The sequence below is a fragment of the Brachyhypopomus gauderio genome, chromosome 11 (assembly GCF_052324685.1).
Source record: "Brachyhypopomus gauderio isolate BG-103 chromosome 11, BGAUD_0.2, whole genome shotgun sequence".
Classification (NCBI taxonomy): Eukaryota; Metazoa; Chordata; class Actinopteri; order Gymnotiformes; family Hypopomidae; genus Brachyhypopomus; species Brachyhypopomus gauderio.
The window spans coordinates 20,777,196-20,799,295 of NC_135221.1; the positions used below are offsets into that span (position 1 = coordinate 20,777,196).

General features: G+C 39.4%; 4 protein-coding genes across 6 annotated transcripts in view; 2 read left to right on the forward strand and 2 right to left on the reverse strand.

Annotated features, from left to right (window-relative positions):
• On the forward strand, window positions 1-1,321 carry LOC143527435 (vacuolar ATPase assembly integral membrane protein vma21-like). Its single transcript, XM_077022644.1, has 3 exons — window positions 1-177; window positions 666-775; window positions 879-1,321. The coding sequence occupies exons 1-3, from the start codon at window positions 116-118 to the stop codon at window positions 1,019-1,021; spliced, it is 315 nt and encodes a 104-aa protein (XP_076878759.1). The 5' UTR covers window positions 1-115; the 3' UTR covers window positions 1,022-1,321.
• A 1,876-nt stretch (window positions 1,322-3,197) lies between these two features.
• On the forward strand, window positions 3,198-9,586 carry rnf128b (ring finger protein 128b). The gene is made up of 7 exons (XM_077022648.1): window positions 3,198-3,701; window positions 6,313-6,557; window positions 7,137-7,208; window positions 7,297-7,379; window positions 8,169-8,256; window positions 8,490-8,631; window positions 8,937-9,586. The coding sequence occupies exons 1-7, from the start codon at window positions 3,281-3,283 to the stop codon at window positions 9,050-9,052; spliced, it is 1,167 nt and encodes a 388-aa protein (XP_076878763.1). The 5' UTR covers window positions 3,198-3,280; the 3' UTR covers window positions 9,053-9,586.
• Window positions 9,587-9,631: 45 nt separating this feature from the next.
• On the reverse strand, window positions 9,632-13,327 carry LOC143527439 (gap junction alpha-3 protein-like). 3 transcript variants are annotated; one of them, XM_077022650.1, is made up of 2 exons: window positions 12,997-13,327; window positions 9,632-12,095 (listed from the first exon to the last, which is right to left on the reverse strand). In XM_077022650.1, exon 2 carries the CDS (start codon window positions 12,069-12,071, stop codon window positions 11,007-11,009), a length of 1,065 nt encoding a protein of 354 aa, XP_076878765.1. In that variant the 5' UTR covers window positions 12,072-12,095; window positions 12,997-13,327; the 3' UTR covers window positions 9,632-11,006. The 3 variants fall into 3 exon arrangements, with proteins under 3 accessions (XP_076878765.1, XP_076878766.1, XP_076878764.1); XM_077022651.1 differs by having other exon boundaries at window positions 9,632-12,106; XM_077022649.1 differs by having other exon boundaries at window positions 9,632-12,177.
• A 476-nt stretch (window positions 13,328-13,803) lies between these two features.
• Window positions 13,804-22,100, reverse strand: part of LOC143526573 (uncharacterized) — a 28,443-nt gene continuing 20,146 nt past the window's right edge. The window contains exon 9 of the mRNA XM_077021046.1: window positions 13,804-15,910. Coding sequence (XP_076877161.1) covers window positions 15,069-15,910 — 842 coding nt within the window. The 3' untranslated portion in view covers window positions 13,804-15,068. The remainder of the gene's footprint in view (window positions 15,911-22,100) is intronic.

The following is a 22,100-nucleotide window of genomic DNA, read 5'->3' on the forward strand; positions in this document are numbered from 1 at the left end:
CTGTCTGTGCAATAGAGTCGCGATCATATGACCCATGCGGAAGGACTCGCTGTCTGAAAACAATCACCTTCGGTATTGATAGCCAGCTGTATTATCCACGTACATTAAAATTTAAATGGAGGGGTTTGTGAAAACGTCCCTAAACCCAACATCAGAAACGGTCCCGGATTTCAGGGGGTAAGTTTTTATTGCCCTGTGTGTAATCTAAATTTGTCCATCCTAGCTAATCTAGCTAACTTTCATTCATTCATTAGACAGAACATGTTAACGTAAGTCGTTGGCCTATTAAATAAATATAAACGTCTTCTAACATCACTTATTGACTAACATGCTAATAAAACTCATTCTTCAAACAGCATACAATGTCTTTTCTATTAACTAGTTTAGTCACTGTTTCGTAAACTCCCTGACTATCAAACTGATCAGCGAACCACTGATCAATATACTGATCAATATACTGTACTGAACTTCAGTAAAGTTTACTGAAGACTTTTAAAAGATGGGGCCATGAAAACATCAACCCTTTCAAATCAAAAACATATTCATATCTATATCTATATAGACTATAGTAATCTTGAGCTCTTTGTTTCAAGATTTTAAAAGGATTTAAAGTATTATTTGATCTTCAAGAGCTGTAGTTTCTTATTTGTGTTTGTGTTTATTAGGAATGATGGGTCCATGGTGTCGGCTCTTAAAACATTGCTGTTTTTTACCATCTTAATGGTGACAGTACCGATAGGATTATACTTTGCATCCAAGACGTACATCTTTGAAGGTAAGGATCTGACTTGCACACGCATCCTGTCTCTAATCACAGCTTCGTACAAGAGGCCCTCTGTGAGCCGCAGAAAATTAACAGTGCTCTTTTCTCTCTCTAGGCTCTCTTCAGATGTCCAACACAGATAGCTATTTCTACGCTGCTATTGTAGCAGTTTTGGCAGTGCATGTGGTCCTGGCACTTTTTGTTTATGTAGCCTGGACTGAAGGTTCATCACAGAGGAGGAAGGGCAAACATGATTAGACTGAGCCGCCAGAAGTAAAAAGGAGTTTGTTCAAGGAGGCCACGTCGGCCTGTGATGTCAGAGAGGAGGAGTAAAGTTGCAAGTTAATGGCAGCATTGAGTTTGAGTCCACATACGTGGACATTTTTAGTAGCATTTTCTTTTGGTACTACAGACTTGCTCAAATGTATGTGGACCAGTGCAGTAAAATGTCAGTCAGTTCTGAGAATCCCACAAGCCTTTCGTGTTTTTGATAATCTGTGTTTTATGCTGTAGATGCAAAAAGTCTGAAATATGGAATAAAATGACCTGTCACTACAATTTGATTAGTCAATCAAAAGTCTAAGCAGTTAACTAGTTAACAAAATGAAGAATACCAAGACTGCCCACCCTACATGTTAACTAACCACACCACCCCCAATAGGCACCTCAGAATACACTTTTGTCTATTCTAACCTCCAATGAAACATGTCATACCCATTGTTTGCTGTGATGTCGACTGCAAAGATAAAGCTAGCTAGCTGGTAGCTAAGAAAGAAGCTAACCCATACTTCAAAGCTTAGCTTGCTAGGCTAAATTTTTTTTATTAATGAATACTAAAGTTCCTCAAATTTAAATTAAAACTACACGGTTACATTATTAATATAACGTAATAGTGACTAAAATTAAACTACCACAAAACTTCATAAAATATTATGTTCTGTTCTGAATGAGATTGTATAGATCTGTTCCATTATTGTACATTAAGTATTTATATTAAAATGAGCAAAGATTAATTCCGTAAAATGTTTTGGTACATCTCAAGTCTGTATAAAGCAGAATAAAAGAATGATTTTCTTAATAGAAAATTGAATTTTTGCATTTACGTAAAGGTTGCTGAGATAAGACAAGGTAAATACCATGTCTGTTCGAGTCGTTGTCCCTGTAGCAGTGGTTCCCCAACTGGCCAGGGTAGGCTACATAAACGGGTTCAATACACATGAAGTCAGTTTGTGTCTAGTGACAAACCTCTTGGGGAAACAAAGCTAGCTGTTCATCTGTTATTTGGTATAATTTGCCAAATTTAATTCTTATAAGAATACTGTCACATATTTTGTTTTTTATTAACTGTCATTTGTAATGATATTTTATTAAAAAGATTATTTAAAGGCAAATCAAACATTTTCAAATTGTCATACTGAAAGTTACAAGGCCTCTGATAGACATGTTTGGAATGGCCCAAACAGCCCCAAAGGTGAAATTAATAAGAAACAACCATTGGTATATAGAAAAAAAAAAAACATTCACATTTCATTTTAAGTAACACTTACTTCAAATTATTTTTTACAGAAAAAACAAATGATCCAGTCACGAGGTTTGTGGTGTAACTGACTCGGCAGCAGGCTTCTCAAAATTACCAGAAATGCAGACTTGATGTACACGTCTGATTTTGTTTAAATTGCAAAATTAAATAACATAAAAATATCACATTGAGGGAAATTAGTGCAGTATTTGTCCACAGCCTTGTTTGTATTTTATATGTATCGACGGAAGTCAAAGTAAAAAATAAAAAATAAAATAAAGATTTTATTTGTTTGTTTATTTATTTATTGTTTCCCACCAGTGATACTCTGGCATGGGGTTGTTATTGAAATGTAACAATGATTGTTTCCAACATTTCAGTGTCTGAGAACTATGCATGCAAATCAGTCATTAATATGTCCAGATATTTTACAAAAAGAAAAAAAAACAATAAACCACATTTTACTTAAAAGGTAAAGTCAACTTCTGGTTATCAGTTTTATTTTGAAATGCAATGGTATTTCTGCTTATCTTCCTCAGCAGTGAGCTATCACTAGCCACACTAAACCTATAGTACTGTTCTCTGGCCTTTTACCAGGTAATTCAAGCTGAAAACATGGTGGAGCTCATGGTCAGTCAAGGTTGTAGCAGATATGTAAAGGAAGGTTTTCTTGACCCTTGACCTCTGTATTTGTAAATATTCCAGTAATGTCGTTTAATTTATACTGTTATAAATGTCACGAGGGCTTTTTTTTGGTGGTGGTTGTTCTTCAGGGCTTTCATAGTTTTCCACTCATGCGGAAATGGTAGGGCACAGCCCTTTTAAAAGAACACTATCTTAACCAGTGTTCAAGGTCCAGGATGATAAGACCAGCTCCAAGTGACGTAGAGCAATCTTGGATTACAACAGGGACATATCTGATTACAATTAATGGCAGGTACAGAGAGGCACAGCGCAGTGTAGCAGAGAACGGCAGTTTTTACCTGCTCTGAAAAAAAATGACCCAGAAAGTTGGAGGAACGCAGCGTTTGACATGGGCCTGGCTGGTCTTCTGGATTTTCCAGTTTCAGCTCCATTCAGGGGTCTCTCTTATCATCTGGAGTGCTTATGTGGAGATCAGGTTTTTCAACACGGAGACCAACCAATCTGTAATAAGTGCATGTGAGTGTGGCATGTATGGATTAAACTCACCCTTGCAAAGGGCCTTTGGATTGGTGGCACTTCCGAGCCCTGATCCACTGGCCTGCTTTCCAAATATCACATTCACCATGACCCAGCAGCCTTGGATAGCTCTTATCAAAAGAGGCAACTGTAGCGATGCGCACAAAATTCAAGCCGCCCAAAAAGAAGGAGCCTCGGCAGTAGTAATCTACAACTTTGATGGGACAGGCAACGAGACACACACCGTGTCCCATGCAGGTATGGTGATCTTTTGTAAATGAGTGCTGTGATTAGCTGAAAAATTGAATAGCTCTTCCACACCAAGTCTAAGCTATTTACATGATATCATTCACAAATTCCAGGTCAGAGAATCCTGACAGCCAGAAGCAGAAACATTTACATGAATATTCTATTCAACTTTGTTTGATCATTTAGAAACACTAGCTGGTTTGTGGTTTTGCAGTTGTCTTCTACATCTGTCTCTTATGTAACCAGCTTATTGCTGTCTTTTGTCCTGTGTCTTGCGTGTTGCTCTGTGTTGTAATTCTCACAGATTAGGCCCATGCTGCAATGTATGCATTGTACAGCTGTTACACAGCTTCAGAGTTCTGGCTTTACGAAAGCCCACAGTCCACCCAGGGTCCAGTTCCTTTGCTCAGTACTGTAATACATTATCTTCTCTATGAATGCTGAGTCACATTATTTGCTTGGGAGATTTTACTGTTAAAGGTCAATTAAATAGGTATTTCAATGCTTTAATAGGCAACACTATGACAGAAATAACTGATAGTGTTGAGATAGTGACCTGTATTGGTATTGTATGCAATAGACATCAGTAGAAAGTATCTTATGTAGCTTGGCTGAAGATTAATATTTAGTTATTATGCAATTTGTTGCTTCCCTCACAGTTGGGAGCTAATTATAGCTCTGGATAAGGGAGTTGTTCACATGTGTACTGTATGGCTCTTGCTGATGAATGGCCTAACAAATAAATATATAAACATAAAATATATGTTTCAGGTTTCAGACTTAAACATAAAACTTATTTTAGATTTAAAAAAAAAATTCCAAGCATATTGTGCATAATGATACTTCACCATTTCATCTAATTTTCTTACAACTCACAAATACCAATAATTACATAATTATATAAAAATGAAAGGGAAATAAAATATGCAAGACAACATTTGTATAAAAAACAAATAAAAACTAACTATACATATATTTTAAGTATTTCCTCTTTGTTTCACATGTAACAATATTCACAGGATTAAGATGCTTTAAAAATTATTTTGGTGCCCGGTATTGAGTCCAAAGGGATCAATAGACCAATAGATGTGATACCTTCCAAAATGTGCCAGCCTGCTCTATATTAACACACTGAAGTGGATGAAATGCTTCAGTTGCACAATGACAGACTGGTATACAATGTAACTGGTATAAAGTCCCTTTGGTTTTTGATGACCATCTAAACTCCACATCTCATGACTGGTTTAGTGCGGTTTTGGAACAAAGATAAGATTTTAGACTCAAGGCAGGTTATGATTTATTTGTACCAGTGGATGAAATGTTACCAACTTAATCAGAGCCATAGTTGGCCTTGGCACAGCTGTAACCTAATTGTGTAGCAAGGATAAGTGGTGGTTGATCATTTTCTTCAGCAAAATGGTACTGAATTCCAGGAGATTTATCCCACTTGCCTCAGAGGACTTTAAAAATACCTCAGAATGTTTCCCATATTTGTATTTCTCAATGATCCGATTTCTGGCTCGGTTAGTAAGCTCTTTTGTCTTCATTTTGAGTCTTTCACTTGAGTGGCTCCTATGATGTTGTGAGGGATGTCTTTTATCCTTCAAAATGGTCCACAAATTTTCCACACAGCTGGAGTTCATCAACAATTCATATGATATTGTAATACATCACATCTGAGGACATTTAAAAATGCTGTTATGAAGGGTAAATAAGAAATCTGAGAAAAAGTTGATGTTAGAAGAGTTCAATTATTAATGTAGTGTACCTTTCATTCTTATAGCAGTGGGTTGCCATATGCAGGAAGCACGAAGGTTAAGACCCATATGGGGATCTTTGCATGTGCTGGGATAAAGTATTATTTTTCAGCATATATCTTTTTTTTCCTTTTTGTTTAACTTTATCTTATTTTATTCAACATGTAAAGCACTCTGTAAACTTGTTTTAAGGGTTTAATCTATTAGCAGCAGTAGCAACAGTAGTTGTATTATTATATTTTTTGATGGGACAATTCCATACACATGTACTCTGAATGTATGTATGGTCCTCAGCACAAATTCAGCTTCAGTTATTTAAACGTGCTGAATAAAGGCAGCTATCAGCCTTATTAAGTCCTACATGAGGACGTCCTTCTCTTCATGGTCCACGTCAGAGCTATTTATTTACTATTTATTTAGTGCCTATATGTTACTTTCTCATGAATGCTCACTTTTTTTTTATCTAGTAGGTTGTTTTTAATTTATAAGCAAAAAAATGATGAGACTTTAACATTTTCACTACTTTTTGTCACATAGTTTTCTTGTTTAAAGAAACCTTTGAATAGCTAAGAAAAGAATTCTATAGATATTCCATGGGGTTTATTTTACGGTTTGCAATGCGGTAACGTCCCATAATAAATTATACATGTTGTACAAGGCTACACTGTTTGTTCTCTGTTAATTAGTCCTCTGGTATAATGAGCCTGAATAGGGAAGAGCCAAAAGCTTCACCTTCTTCTGTAACACCAATCCATGTATTTGGGCCCTTCTCTGTTTATTTAGTACCTGTTTAATCAGAGTCCTATAAGCAAATATAGACACTTTCATGTGCTCCACATATTGTATACTTTTGTACCCCACAGGAATTAGCAGTACAGTGGCCATCATGATTGGTAATATCCTGGGCACAGAAATTGCCAACCTGCTCCAGAGTGGAACAGAGGTCTACATGGACATCACCGTGGCTGGTCCACATGGGCCAATCAGTCCTTTGTGGGTCTATATAATGTCTTTCACCTTCTTTGGAATAACCGCCAGTATTCTGGTCTACTTCATCGTCCTGGTCTTTAAGCGCCTATACAGAAACCAGCAACTTCGGATCCAGCAGGTTAGGCTTTTACCGGATACACTTGACCCACTAAGATCAGTTGCACTCCATTGGAGCTGACTCAGGAGATCGGTTTCAGAGCCCAGTCTAGCCACCGGATCAGGGCTGAGCCGTTCATTATGAATGGATCTTCTCACCTGATTTCTTTTTCCATTACCATACCAGCTATAGTAATTGCAACATCAGTACACACGCAGAAAACAATAATTGCTATTACATTGAAAAGTGTTTGGAGTTAAATCAACAATATTAGCAGGAATAACACCACACATATAGTGTTGGCTGGGACAATACTGTTGGCTGGGACAATACTGGCTGGGTGTTCTTTCATTGGCTGAGACATACCTCTTGCAGTAAATATGTCATTGGTTTAAATTGCGTGGGGACCCATGAACTGTTTTGGTTGCAAATTGTGAGGTTGAACACCTTCTCACTTATGCTTATTTGTTAGTTGCAGTGAAATCAGGCTAGTTACTAAGCCTGCCTCTTTATTTTGATCAGAATGTGATTCAGTTCTGTTTTCCTGACACAAACGCAAGATAAGCTGACAAAAGAGTCCTTTGTCAATCATGTTTACAGAGGGAACTTAAAAAAGTGGCTGAGAAAGTTATTGCCAAGTTACGAGTTCGGACTCTGCAGCGAACTGATCCGGTATTGTGTAACAAAGACATTATTTCTTTATCAAATATATAATTAATTGTCAAAAAAGTGTGTACATTAAAGTTGTATTTATTTACAGGAGGTTGAAACAGAAGAAAACAGCTGTGCTGTCTGCATAGAGTCCTTCAAAAGGGGTGATGTTGTAACAAATCTACCTTGTAGGTATGTAAATATGAACACCCATGTAAAACATTAGGATATACTTGTCTGGGTACAGACTTAGTCTAAGTCTTACAGCTTCAACATCAAATGTAGCGCATGTCAAATCAGCATTCAAATATTTGATATTTTCTTCTGAAGTTATGTCAACACACACTCCAATACTGTCTAATACTTCTCCAGACTAGTAATTGTCTACTAAAAATGTACAGCAAGTTTCTTTTTGTCACAGTCTGGCAACAGACATTTTGTAAATCCACTTTAGAATAGATCTGGTGCTAAAATAGACATCAAACAAGGCAATAAGGAGTTTTATATATATATATATATATATATATATATATATATACATTACGTTTATACTCTCTTCTTGTATAAGTCATCTTATTTGATTCATTACCCTCCATTCCATTCCCTTGTTTCATTTCCTGTTTTAATTATTTAATTATTGTCTATGCCTGTTTCTCTTCCTTTTTGGCAACATGTGAAGCTGAATCATTTTGAATGCAGATCTCCTGACAGAAGTGACTAGTGTAAACTCTTCACAGAAATATATTGCTGTAATTTCTGTAATGGATCACATGATGACGTCTCATGCTCCCTGTGATGTTTCACGGGGAGTATGGGTTCACCAAGGCTCTCATTGTTCCAAGAACCCTTGGTCTGCTGAGTCACTCAACTTTGTGTGACAAACTAATAACACCATATACTGTGTGACAATGATTTTCCAGTTTTATGGAGACTGCTGTGTTGACACTTCAATCTAAACTATGGTCTTTATTCCATGTCAAGTCACGTCTTCCACAAGACCTGCATTGAGCCATGGTTATTGGAACACCACACCTGTCCCATGTGTAAATATGATATTCTGAAAGGCGAGGTGGGTTTTGTTGTACACAGTGGATTTATTGCTGTTACAGGAGTTTTTTTGTAGCGTAATTTTTCAAACTGAGAGCTTCATTCAAACATCGGAAACATTTGTTATATAAATCAGTGTAAATGCAGTCCAGAGGACATACATAACTTACCTGGTACTGCACAATTCTGAAATTTTAATACAAAGTTAATTAATTGCTTAGGTGTGTCACACAGTGTCAATGTCTGTCTCTGAAGGTTGGCGTTGAAGCAGTCCAGGAGTCCCCCTCTCCACCAGCAGAGGGCAGGTTTTATCCAAGCTCCGTGTCCGGGTCCCTGCCGGCCACAGCAAACGCTCTCACCGATACCTGGCTGGCTTTAGACATTCAGGCCGCTGAAGGTAAATTGGTCAAAAAATATTATTTTTAAAGAATAGAAAAAAATATATAACTGATCTTAAAACGTAATCATGTGGAATTTCTCATACACTAAGGCCCATATGACCTACCCCCTTTTAATCATAAATTATATTTATTCATAGTTCACACTGACTGACTGTGACTGTATGGTATCTTTGTGCTTACTGACTGATATGGTCAGCAACCTTTATGCTATTAATGTAGTAAACAGAAGTGGCAGTTCACAGTGCTGATGTTGACTGGTGAGCACTGATGTATCTTATGATACTTTCCCCCATGACATCAGATTCCAGTCAGGTGTCGGATCCTGCTTATGAAGACCCGGATACGAGAACAAAGAATCATGTCTATGAGAACCCAACATTTGAGCAGGAACGGCAGTGTTCTGGCCATCAGAATTAACTGTCAGACACACCGAGTGGACTTGTTTTTGTTTTTTGTTTGCATTATCTTAAGTAAGACAGTCTTTGAGGTAAAAAAAAAGTCTCTGCCTGTATTGGACACACAAACTTGGAGTCCTTACAGCTAACACATTGAAATAATCAACCATAACAGCAAAGGTGGCATTCATTTCAATTTAAAGACTTCCAATAAACAAAGATTGGTCGATAAATGGGTTTGGCAGCTTGCTTAAAACAATATGTACTTCAAAGTACATGAACAACGTACTACAAAGGTTTTTGATTTTTCTGCTTAAGAATGTCTGGTTCAGGACGGCAGTGCAAATGTAATTACTTTCTTTTTTCAGAAGAGTAATAGATTCTAAGAATCCACAAATGATTAGCTGCATATTTATGGATTGTTAAATCAAATCCTTTGACAATTTTCTCCATTCAGTATGTAAACTGTGGCCAAATATTAAATCATACTCTGTTATTATGCATATTAAATATTGCTTCATCAGTTGACCTGTAACACTATGAAAAATAAACACATTAAAAATATTGCACAATTGTTTATAAAGAGTGGTCAACACATGTATTCACATGAACTGAATGTTTATTTTTCCCTTTGCAATATAGCCGTAAACCTGAGCCAAATCTCTCAATATGTCAAACTGTTTATTTAAAGTAGGTGACCTCTTAATGAACATATCCTCAGACAAGCCTATGACCACATTACAATCATACTCACATTTACGCCCTTTCCTGCAGGTCTAAAGAGGGGCAATGTGAATTTAGAAAAATGTAGATTTAATAAACATGGCAACTATTGTGCACACCAGGTGGGCTGGCTTGTAAATTGCACTCTGTTTTGTACACTGTTGGTGTCAGGGCAGCAGAGTTGTATAATCCAGGATTATATGAACCTGGATTATACAACACTGCAGGGCAGCATGCCGTGTGCAATTTGTTGCTTCCATTACAGTAGTTGGGAGCTAATTATAGCTCTGGATAGGGAATCTTTGATGTAGACAAAGTCAGCAGAGGAGTTACAAGCTGGTATGTGACTTAGAAACAGTTGAGAAGACTTCTAATTTTAACTCTTTAGGCCAACTGGCCCCTTCCTCTAAACACAGAAGATATCATGTCTAAAAAGGGTTGGACAACATAAGTATACCTTAGTTTTAGCTTTTGAGTTGAATATACACAAGTTAGACTGAACTTTATTGTCCAATCTTTCACATAAACATTATATATCTTTCAACAATCAGAGCTATTAAGGTTGTTTTATCAAAATGAATATGGTTAAATTCATATCATCTGTACCCTTTTAGTCAAAACCAAAAACAGTTTTTTCCCAATTGAAGTGAATCGTTTATAAAACAAAAGAATGGATTTTATCTTCATTTTCATTTCTTGAAATTATATTGTTTTATCCCCTTTGGAGTATTCCATAAATTGTATTGTAGCTCAAAGTGCATTCAGGGTTGTTTGGTGTATGCTATAAAAGACTGAAAGTGCAAATGTTCTATATAAGTTCATGTTATGGCAGCAGGAACTTTGAAGACTGTACACATGTATATATATAATGAGAATGAAAATGGTAAAATTTAAATGTATGCTGTAGGATGAACCCTAAAGTGCTTATTTATTATTGTAATGATCTTAAAAAGCCTATTAGAATTGAAAGTGGTCTTTCAGAATTTCTGTTAATCAGATCCTTTAAAAATACCATAGTCATGTAAACAACAATAGAATAAATTATGAACAATGTCAAAGTTACACTTAGCTTCTTGCTCTTACAGTTCACTGTAGCACATGTGAAAGTTCTAGAACTATTGGAGAGCTTTTGGAGGATGAAATCACACAATAAAAGTTCGTATTACAGGATTTTTTGTCCCATCATAGAAGCCTTGAAATTGACTTTTAGTCATAAATTAATTTCAAAGTCTTAAAGAGCAGAATCAGATCTATCAGATCCTCAGATCATCTACTCTGTTCTTGCTAGCCAGCTTGGCAGTTCGGACGATCCTGCTCTGTTGATCTCCAGGCAATTTAGCTGAACCCAAAATCTTGCTTGCTTTCAGGTTACATTCTTCTGTTTTTCCATTCCTCTCGACAGCAGAGTTTTCCTTATTTTGCTTATAGACGGCTTTGCTGTTATATGGAAGGAACGAGTCTGGATCAGCAGCTGTGGAAACACTGTATCCTGGGGCAGGCTGATAAGATGGCTGGTGCCCATGGAAATAGTTACAGCTGGGCCCAAATGAATCAGTTGCTTCACTGGGCGCCTTGGATGACAGCGCAGATGACAGCTCAGTCTTTCTGTACGCGATGCCCTGCCGGCACTTGGTGAAGCCCAAGTGATACATTTCCACGAGATTAAGAAGAAGTGACAGGCATGCCACAGCCAGCATGAAGACAATGAAAATGGTCTTCTCGGTTGGCCTGGAGATGTAGCAGTTCACAGGATTTGGGCAAGGGGGCCGGTCACACGTGTAAAGAGGTTTGAGATCAAACCCATACAGGAAGTACTGCGCAACAATGAAGCCCACCTCAAACAAGGTCTTGAAGATGATGTTGAAGACGTAGGTGCGCAGGATGTCGCCCTGGAGACGAATGTGTCCTTGCTCGTCACGTATCAGGGCCATCTTGGTCTTGCCGTTTACAATAAGGGGCTGCGTGTCCCCCTGCAGGGAGAGTTCCTTCTCCTTCTGCTTCTGTTTCTCCTCCATACGCACCAGGAGCAGGATGTGGCCCAGGTAGATGAGCGTGGGCGTGGACACAAAAATGATCTGCAGCACCCAGAAGCGGATGTGCGAGATGGGGAAGGTCTTGTCGTAGCAGACGTTCTGACAGCCAGGCTGCTTGGTGTCGCAGGTGAAGCCGGACTGCTCGTCTCCCCACACCTTCTCGGCAGCCGTGCCCAGCACCAGGATGCGGAAGATGAAGAGGACGGTCAGCCACACTTTGCCCACCACGGTGGAGTGTTCCTGGGCACTCTCCAACAGCTTCCCCAGCAGACTCCAGTCTCCCATCGCTGCTCGTGCTTTGGCCTGGTCCTGCACATTATCTGGATATTAAAGTGTGTAACAGCATCATGGCCATGGGGGGTTCTTCAATTTCTCTTGGATCCTCAACTGACTGCAAGAGTTTATAGTATTAGAATTTTTTTTAAAACCCCAATTAAACCATTAAACCCTTATGTACTTATGAAGACATTCATGTCTATAAGCTTCCCCTTATGTTGCCAGGGGAGCTAGTTTTAAACATAACAGATCGTAACTACACAATATTGAAGAGAATGTTTTTCCCAATATAATTTAATTTGCTTGGCAGTTGCTATACAATTATGATTTTCCCTTTTCTGTTCAATATTTTTTTCATAAACATATATTTCAATGCCAAATTTGGTGGCCTCTCACAGTATCCCAGTAGAGAAAGCCCAACATTTGGTAATATTGCTGCATTTTTCATGAGGACTTATACAAAAAGAATTCTCATTATTTTTTTTATTACTACTTTGTTTTGTTTGACAGTTATTTTACAAACCTTCAACCTCATGATGAAGGTATGAAAGTGCTACAGAGAGAAGTGTTTGAGAACTCTATTTAAATAGAGGCTCTTTATCTCAAACATGAGAAGTAGTCAGTCAGCTCAGCTCTTCAGTCAGCAGTGGTCATCCCTTTATCATTCATACTTGCTTTTGCCAGTGCTATGAGAAGTCACAAATAGCCTGGCTCATAATGACACAGTAAACGTCTTCGAAAAGCTGGCAAGACATAAACCCAGTTTTTGTATTACTGTGATAGTTTCCTGAAATAACTTCACATTGAATCCGAATGGTGCCTGAAGTGCCTTTAGGTGTTCATTTCTATCCTGTTTAAGCTCAGAGTAAACACTGTTTATTTTTTGATTCATGCTTTCCTACTGAGTGACAGTGGTGTAGATAAAGTAACCCACCTTGTCAAGGAATACATCTCCAGTGGTGGAAGAGGAGCCATTTGCATGAATCCATGTGGGTCAGCCACACAGGCCCCAGTCTCAGGCCCGTGTCAGGGCAACGTCCTTGAATAGGAACGAAATTCCGGACTGCCTGTGGCCACGGATCCGATAGTGATACATCAATTCCGTTTTTCCTGTCCAAGGCGTGGGAGCGTTGCCTGTTCACTTGCGGCGATCCCGACCTGTTAAACGCTGCCAAAGACGGCTTCTGCTGGCCCTCTTCTCCGTCTCCCCAGGGTTAAATTTGGCAAAGGGCACACGCTCTAATGTAAACTATCAGGCCCAGCGCTTGCTTGTTACTTGAAGTGACAGGGCAGGGAGCCAATGGGACGCCCACAAAGTGACCTAAGGGTAAGGCTAAATATAGCGTTGGGGTCTTTCCTATCATGGGAGAGTTGAGCTGGAAGAGCACAGCCATTTGAGCCCTGAAGACACTGATGGAAATCTCATCCATGGCAGAACTTCACAATATTGTGGTTTGATGTAGATTATATCTCAAATTTATTCCATGCCCATTTCAATTTGAGGCTCATTTCTTATTCTGTTATTCTTTTCTTGTTAAATGTGAAACAACTGTGAGCACAGCCCAGGGTGCAGCTCTTTAGGAAGTAATGTAAAAACAAATAAGACAACCAAGATAAACTGAATAAGACGTTATTAAAATATGTATGCTGAAGATGCTGGGCTAAAAAAAGTCACGTTACGCAAGTAACGTGTAAAGACTCAAAAGACAATTTAAATGTCCTTGAATTTTATTCAGTACCACTCTACAAGAATGTTTAATATTTACAACGAGAGCTCAATGAAATGTCTATTTTCATCATTTTCAAGGTTTTATCATGACAACAAATAAGCAGCACTAATCAATTCAATAAATAACCACAATAAAAATGTTATTTTGCAAACATGCAAGTATCAAAATACCTAAATCAAGTATTTTTGATTGTGTGGCTCTTTTATTGTTTAAGTTGATACACTAAAAAATGTAGTTCTTATTTTCTATGTGAAAACATGTAAACATGCAATGTTTATTTTGAAAGATACAGAATATTTAAGAATGGAGTCTGTTTTTTCTGTTAAAACAAAATTTACTTATTTTGTTACATTTGCTGGCAAAGACCATCTTCAAATTATGTTTAAAATCCTGTCCAATTCTATATATATATGACTCATGATTTGGTAGTAATGAGGTACACCATTGTTTTGAAAAATATGCAAGCAAAATAATAATTAACAAAAGAGTATACCATCACCCAAGTAAATATGCACAAGCACTACATTTTCAGTATTTCAAGGTTTCTATTTGGTCAGTGATCACTGATGTAAAAATGATCAGAGACAAAAATCAAGCAAATGAAAAACTAATAACTGTGAAAACTTCCAGGAAAATAGTACAATGTAAGTGTAAGTAGGGATAACTGACCACGTGTGTGTGTGTGTGTGTGTGTGTGTGTGTGTGTGTGTTTGTGTGTGTATTAAACCTCAAGTATCTCAATTTTAAAGAGTCCATCATGGGTTTCAGGTTGAGCATTGGAGCATTTGGCATTATCCATGAAAATATTATTGACATTATTTCTTAAAAAAGTCAGATGGCCCACGCTATATTTTTCCTATAAAAAAAAAAAAGAAAAAAAAAGAAAAACCTTCCAACATTCATCTTTCGTATCTTGAAAACGTTATATACTAAACCTGAATGCAGGCTTTACTTCAGAACAGCAGATTTAATCTACAACCTAACCTGCCATGATATGTCTGCTGTTGCCTGGGCAACCCCTCTTTTCCCATTGTTCTAGGCCTAGGAAAATAATCCTAGCTGTTGGCCTTACCAGTGGCATCCCTCCATATGCAAGGCATCTTTTATCTTGTAACTGTCCCTTGGCCGAAGAAAGACAATAATCCAGCTGCAGTAAAATTGACCACACCAAACAGGACAGATGTGTGAAGATGAGGATGAGGGATTGAATTATTGAGGCCCCACTTTAAGCTCGTTACGGATGGATTAGTGACACAGTCCTCTAGGATGGTAGTTGCTAAAAAGCAGAACATCTCTCTCCCTTGTCCACAGGGCTCTTCCTAGCTACATTGAATCTGGGCTTGAACGAATGCTCGGATATAAGCTGATTGATCTCATTTTGCTTGTAGGAGGACAGCTTTTGAGCGATCCAAGGTCCTTTAGGGTCCCCCTCTGGTCTCTGAAAGTATCGGACACATGCTTTGCTTATTAAATAAATAGCCTCTGCAATGTTTAGCAAGACACAAATGCCAGAAACTGTCAGCATAAAGACAGTAAAGATGGTCTTCTCCGTTGGGCGAGAGACAAAGCAGTCCACTGTGTTGGGGCAGGGATACGAATCGCACTTCACAAGGCGCACCATTCTAAAGCCAGGGTAGATTACGTAAAAAATGTACAAGAACGCCACCTCTAAAAGGATGCGAAAAATTATGCTTATCGTGTAGGTCCACCAAAGTGCACCGGTGATCTTCATCTTTTGATGTTTTAATTGCTCAAAGTCCTTGGCACTGCTGCGTCCTGACATCTTCAGGACCTTTTTGTCGATATGGCGGCGGTGAGCTACATGCATGGCCACCAGCAAAGCTGGCGTGGACACCAGAATCAGCTGCAGGGCCCAGAGACGGATGTGCGAGATGGGGAAAAACTGGTCGTAGCACACGCTGTCACAGCCGGGCTGCTGGGTGTTGCAGGTGAAGCCGGACTTCTCATCGCCCCACGCACTCTCAGCAGCGACCACCAGAACCAGGATGCGGAAGATGAAGATGACGGAGAGCCAGATGCGGCCGATGCCCGTCGAGTGCCTGTTTACACCGCTGACCACGGCATAAAAAGTCGCCCAATTCATTTTCACTTCCAGGTCTGAAGAGAAAATACATAACGTAAACATGTACCAAAACGTTTTACATTTCAAATTGACTTTACCTAAACATTCGTTATTATATAAACTGCAGGTAAAGTAAACAATATTTTAAATGAGGAAGCAAGCCCACCTGACAGTTTAGTGACACTTATGATACCCTTACATTAAGTGCATAAAACATTTCTCCTTAAAAAGGCCTTGCATAATTAGCATTAATAATGAACTCAAAAAGCATAATTTACCAGCTCAGCCCTTGGTGTAAGCAGCATAGGCCGTGCCGGCTCCGAAAATAGTGCACATCAGGCACAATCTGGACATTTGGATACTTTGAGGAATAAAGTATGACAAAAGTGTTCTGTTCGCATTGGCGCCGTTTAAGAGCACGAGCGACGGCCTACTGCCGCATGCAGTCACCTGATGCAAAAGGAAGAGCCAATGGCAAAGTTTCTGGAAAGGTCACATGATGGCCTCCGCAGCTCAATAAAAAGCAGATTTGCTGTCGTCAAGGCACCTGAGATCATAGCCACAACCAATGGACAAACTATGAGGACAGAGTCGGTGATTCCAGTCCATTAATTCAGGTTTTGGCTTCAGGTGTGGAAGAATATAGATCAAATTCAAATGCCACAGTAAAGTGGATCTTCAGGCTTGATAAAAAAATATTTGGCTAGCAAATTTCTAATTTATGACAGCAACCAAATCTTCTATCAGGAAAATAAATATAAAAAGACATTTACCTTCAGTATTGGTAGTACCCAAGCATATCCAGAAAAAGGGAGTGAAAATTTACTAGACAGCTTACTGAAGAACACCATCCCTTTAGAAAATGCAAATGCTTTCTTCGACACTAGCCTCTACCCTGCACCATAGAAGTCATATGGTCTTATATAAATCATTTACATACAATGGCGGCCTTTATTGAGGCCAACAAGACTGGAATTCAGATCAAACGCCTCGATTTCCGCCTACCCAAGGCAGAAGAATGAATCTGTGTGGACAGAAAGGCCTCAGAATCATTATTCATTGTGCCTGGCAGGCTGGGAAGTGACGGGCGTCTTTGACCTGAATGACAGCCCTAAAGGACAAAACTAACATTTTTGCATATCATCTCGTTTCACGTTTCTTGTGAATTAAAAAGGACATGGACATTAGATTTATTATGAATTAACTGCACACACGTTTGGGCAGTTTGTTTCTCTGATCTTTAGGTTGTTTGCAATGCCATAAGATTTTTCTTCAAGTGCGCATTTTAGTTTTACACAAATGAGTGTTCTCATTACCAGTTGTTATTACATTTTATACTGAAAAAGAAAAGTATCTTTTGCATCTAGAATATTTAGGGAAAAATATTTGGGGGGAAAAACGTCCACAGTAATAATCTTATTCTCTTTGTGAGTGCAAAAATGTCAAACATTTTGACGATAGTATTTACAACTTATTTTGTCATTGTGAAAATTGTAGAGGAGTTCTGCTTTGCCCCTTTGCCAATCACATGAACTATGTGTCTGTTACCATATCGTTCCCACCCTCTGTTGTCTGTTTGCCCACCTCCTTGGCAGAGATCTGTCCAAGCTTATTCAAGTGACCAGTTCAAACTCCTCCGACAGGGAAGGGCAACACAAAGATGGAGTTTGAGGACAGCAACACTGGCTGTCACAATGAAACAAAGGTGCTATTTATAAGTTGCTTTCCCTGTTTGACTAGTGAGCCATATTATAATACAGTAGACTTCAAATTCTTGGTATCCTTATATACTATTGGTATGTTACTTATGTTACTACTGGCAACAACTTATATAAACTATAATGTTGAAACACATGACAAACAGGTTAGTACAATACAACTATTAACCTTTAACTACACTACAGCAAATGTATTAATATTGCTGTGTGTTGATTCTAACAGAAGGGCTTGCACTCTGTGGGGCCAGTGCGGGCTAAGGTACAGACACCCTCACTGTGGGGCCAGTGTGGGCTCAGGTACAGACACACTCACTGTGGGGCCAGTGTGGGCTCAGGTACAGACACACTCACTGTGGGGCCAGTGTGGGCTCAGGTACAGACACACTCACTGTGGGGCCAGTGTGGGCTCAGGTACAGACACACTCACTGTGGGCCAGTGTGGGCTCAGGTACAGACACACTTACTGTGGGGCCAGTGTGGGCTCAGGTACAGACACACTCACTGTGGGGCCAGTGTGGGCTCAGGTACAGACACACTTACTGTGGGGCCAGTGTGGGCTCAGGTACAGACACACTCACTGTGGGGCCAGTGTGGGCTCAGGTACAGACACACTTACTGTGGGGCCAGTGTGGGCTCAGGTACAGACACACTCACTGTGGGGCCAGTGTGGGCTCAGGTACAGACACACTTACTGTGGGGCCAGTGTGGGCTCAGGTACAGACACACTCACTGTGGGGCCAGTGTGGGCTCAGGTACAGACACACTCATTGTGGGGCCAGTGTGGGCTCAGGTACAGACACAGCAGCCCCTCATGCTCCAGTGAAAACCTGTGGGAGATGCAACCACAAGTGCAGATCATGCAATTCCAGAACTAATCATTGGAGGAACATTTCACATTTTTTTCTGTGGCCTTGAGGAATCAGGTCATGATGAATACAGCTTAAAATTTCAAACAGACCACATCTAATGAACAACAAAACATGTTTTGAAATATTTTCAAATGTTAAGGTAAAAATAATTATATAACGCAATGTATAATGCTGGGTGTTTCAATGGAGATTCCTGATGGAAATGAGAATTTTGTGTAAATTCTATTGCAGTTCCTTACCCGTACTGTGGTTCAGGTTTTTCAGTAGTTCAAGCCTGTATGATTGCATGAAACATCCTGTCAAGTTTGTATGGTACTCTGGTGGAAGCTGGTACATTGGTGATTGTTTTGAAATTGGAATATCTATATTAGAGTCTTCATTTATATAAATTCTGAAACATTTAACTTGTAAAGCATATATAGCTATAAAGCAAGTTGTTTTTCCCCATCCTTACATATTTCCTTTTGTTAAGAGAAAGTTTTGGTCAGGCACATGGTGTTTCTTAGTAATTATGCTTTCAGCTGACAGCTTTCAGGGACAGTTCCATCCAACTACTGGCCGATAACCTGCCTCTGCACAAAGTGTAAGCTCCTGTCATGTACCATTATGGCCAAGATTAATAGGTATATGGCTCAATACATGAGTGGGGCCCAAACCTAGCTAGGGTGCACACACCAGTGTATTTTAATGCCGGTGTTCTGAAAATCTGTGCTACCCCTCGAGCTGTCCTACCTTGGGCTACTGCGCATGCGCATGCTAAGATTACGTCACTGTCAGCGTAGCCCAGAATTTTGCGCTACCAGCTGTTTTTTGTCTTGGAATAACGGTGAGTTTTGCCCATTTATCGTATTTAATCATATTGCAATGTAAATCTTTTTGCATTTTATTGTGTTTTTTCGACAATTGTTAAATATTTTTGTGATTATCCTAAGAAAGACCTCGTAAATATTACTATTTGCTCGAGTGTTTCCAACAAGTGGAGGTTTCAAATGTCTGTTTTAGCCTCGCCGTACTCGATTTTATCCATCTGTTCATTCTAGTGTCCTACACTAACTGGTTTTAGTTGATTCACCTCAAAACGAGCACTTCTTAACGCTTAACATTCGTTCAGTTTGGCTATTTTATATTTCTGAAGCAATTTTCTTAAATACAAGTAAATAACCATGTAACGTTCATGACGTTTGCGCTGTCATTTCTCCATGTTAGAAGGTGATGCTGACGACAAGAACATAACAGAAATGGTACAACTACCGATGCAGTACAGAAATTTTAACAGACCAACGCTGAGAGACCAAAACTGCAGTGTTATTTTTGTAGTATTTTTTATGTTCACAGTTTTATTCTAGAATAATTTGCAATAACTGTATCATAATGTATAATTAAAATTTGTTTTGCTCCAGTGCATTGTTTCAATAATGACTTGTGATTTTATTAATGGTAGAAGCACGTTCGGATAAGGTAATATAGCCTATAAAATGATCATACCTACCTACAGTATTAATGCTGTACACACGTTCTGATAAGGTAATGTAGCCTATAAAATGATCGTACCTACTGTTTTAATGCTGGATGCACGTTCTGATAAGGTAATGTGGCCTATAAAATGATCGTACCTACAGTATTAATGCTGTACACACGTTCTGATAAGGTAAATATAGCCTATAATATGATCGTACCTACAGTATTAATGCTGTACACCCGTTCTGATAAGGTAAATATAGCCTATAATATGATCGTACCTACAGTATTAATGCTGTACACACGTTCTGATAAGGTAAATATAGCCTATAATATGATCGTACCTACAGTATTAATGCTGTACACACGTTCTGATAAGGTAAATATAGCCTATAATATGATCGTACCTACAGTATTAATGCTGTACACCCGTTCTGATAAGGTAATGTAGCCTATTAAATGATCGTACCTACAGTATTAATGGTAGAAGCATGTTCTGATAAGGTAATATAGCCTATAATATGATCGTACCTACAGTATTAATGGTAGAAGCATGTTTGGATAAGGTAATGTAGCCTATAAAATGATCGTACCTACAGTATTAATGGTACAAGCACGTTCATATAAGGTAATATAGCCTATTAAATGATCGTACATACAGTATCAATGGTAGAAGCACGTTCGGATAAGGTAATATAGCCTATAACATGATCGTACGTACAGCTACTGCTGTGGTACTACATTTTGACATGGTAGCAAGAATCGATAGATATGTCTATAATTTTGTGCTACGGGTGTGCGCCATGTGCGCTGAGAGTGACGTAATCTTAGCATGCGCATGCGCAGTAGCCCAAGGTAGGACAGCTCGAGGGGTAGCACAGATTTTCAGAACACCGGTCCCAAGCCCAGATAAATAGGGAGGGTTGCGTCAGGAAGGGCATCCGGTGTAAAAACTACGCCAAATCAAATGATGCGGATCAAAAATAGAAATTCCATACCGGATTGGTCGAGGCCCGGGTTAACAATGACCGCCACTGGTGCTGTTGTCCAACAGGGCATTAGTGGAAATTGGACTACTGTTGGGACAAGGAGGAGGAGGAGAGGGGGGAAGAGGGTTCTGAAGCTGAAGGAGAGGAGGCAGAGCAGGAGGGTGGAGGTTAAGAGTTGGTACGTTGAATGTGGGCTCTATGACAGGTAAAGGGAGAGAGCTAGCTGATGCGACGGAGAGGAGTAAGATAGATATACTGTGTGAACAGGAGACCAAGTGGAAGGAGAGCAAGGCCAGGAGCATTGGTGGTGGCTTCAAACTCTTCTATCATGGTGTAGACAGGAAGAGAAATGGAGTAGGGGTAATCCTGAAGGATGAGTTTAGTAAGAGTGTAGTGGAGGTAAAGAGAGAGTAAGTGCAGGCATGAAAATGGGTCAGGGGTTAAAAAGGTGAGAAGACCAGGGGGCGGGGCATGTGACGTCATGGGGATACGGCGACGGGGCGTTGACATGTGGGGGGGGGCGTTGACATGTGACGTCATGAGTATACTGCGACGGGGGGGGGGGGGGGGGGGGGGGTTGGGGGTGGCTGCTGGTGTACGGGGATACAGCGACAGGTGATGCCAAATATTACGGAGCTCGTAAGGTGACATCATGTAAAAAATATAATAACGCGTGGCCACGACTTACTAACGCATGCGAACGACTTACCAACGCGTGCGAACAAGATAATTAAGTATTACTTTATATAAAGCCAGGTTTACCTTCCTTGGGCAGTCAGTTCGCGAACATCCCTGGGATCTGCTTGCTTTGCTGTGAAAAAAATAAACTTTGTTGCCGCGTGTGAAAGGCGACGTTAGTATCTCGTTCCCACGCGTTAATAAGTCGTGGCCACGCGTTATTTATTTATTTTTTACATGATGTCACCTTACGGGCTCCGTAAAATATAGTAAAATCCATAAAAAAATTTTTTTGACTGTCATGTCAATGGATTCAATGTAAACGCAATCTGTAAACGCACGAAGCCGCTTTCGCCATTGGCTCAGTCAAAACCATTAGGCCTACGTCTTAATGAACCAATAAATACATCAGCGGCGAAAATCATTGTAAAAATACCAGGGTTCACGTGTTTTTATTTTATAACATGAGCTAAAGCACAGGGTAGACTCAAACGACAAGAGTTTACAACTTCA

Bases quoted from the DNA above. Each gene is read 5' to 3' on its own strand.
- rnf128b (XM_077022648.1), top strand. From the start codon at position 3,281: ATGACCCAGAAAGTTGGAGGAACGCAGCGTTTGACATGGGCCTGGCTG. The intron at 6,558-7,136 runs GTTAGGCTTTTA...TCATGTTTACAG, and splicing joins AGCAACTTCGGATCCAGCAG to AGGGAACTTAAAAAAGTGGC. The intron at 8,257-8,489 runs GTGGGTTTTGTT...CTGTCTCTGAAG, and splicing joins ATGATATTCTGAAAGGCGAG to GTTGGCGTTGAAGCAGTCCA.
- LOC143527435 (XM_077022644.1), top strand. From the start codon at position 116: ATGGAGGGGTTTGTGAAAACGTCCCTAAACCCAACATCAGAAACGGTC. The intron at 178-665 runs GTAAGTTTTTAT...TGTGTTTATTAG, and splicing joins ACGGTCCCGGATTTCAGGGG to GAATGATGGGTCCATGGTGT. The intron at 776-878 runs GTAAGGATCTGA...TTCTCTCTCTAG, and splicing joins CAAGACGTACATCTTTGAAG to GCTCTCTTCAGATGTCCAAC.
- LOC143527439 (XM_077022650.1), bottom strand. From the start codon at position 12,071: ATGGGAGACTGGAGTCTGCTGGGGAAGCTGTTGGAGAGTGCCCAGGAA.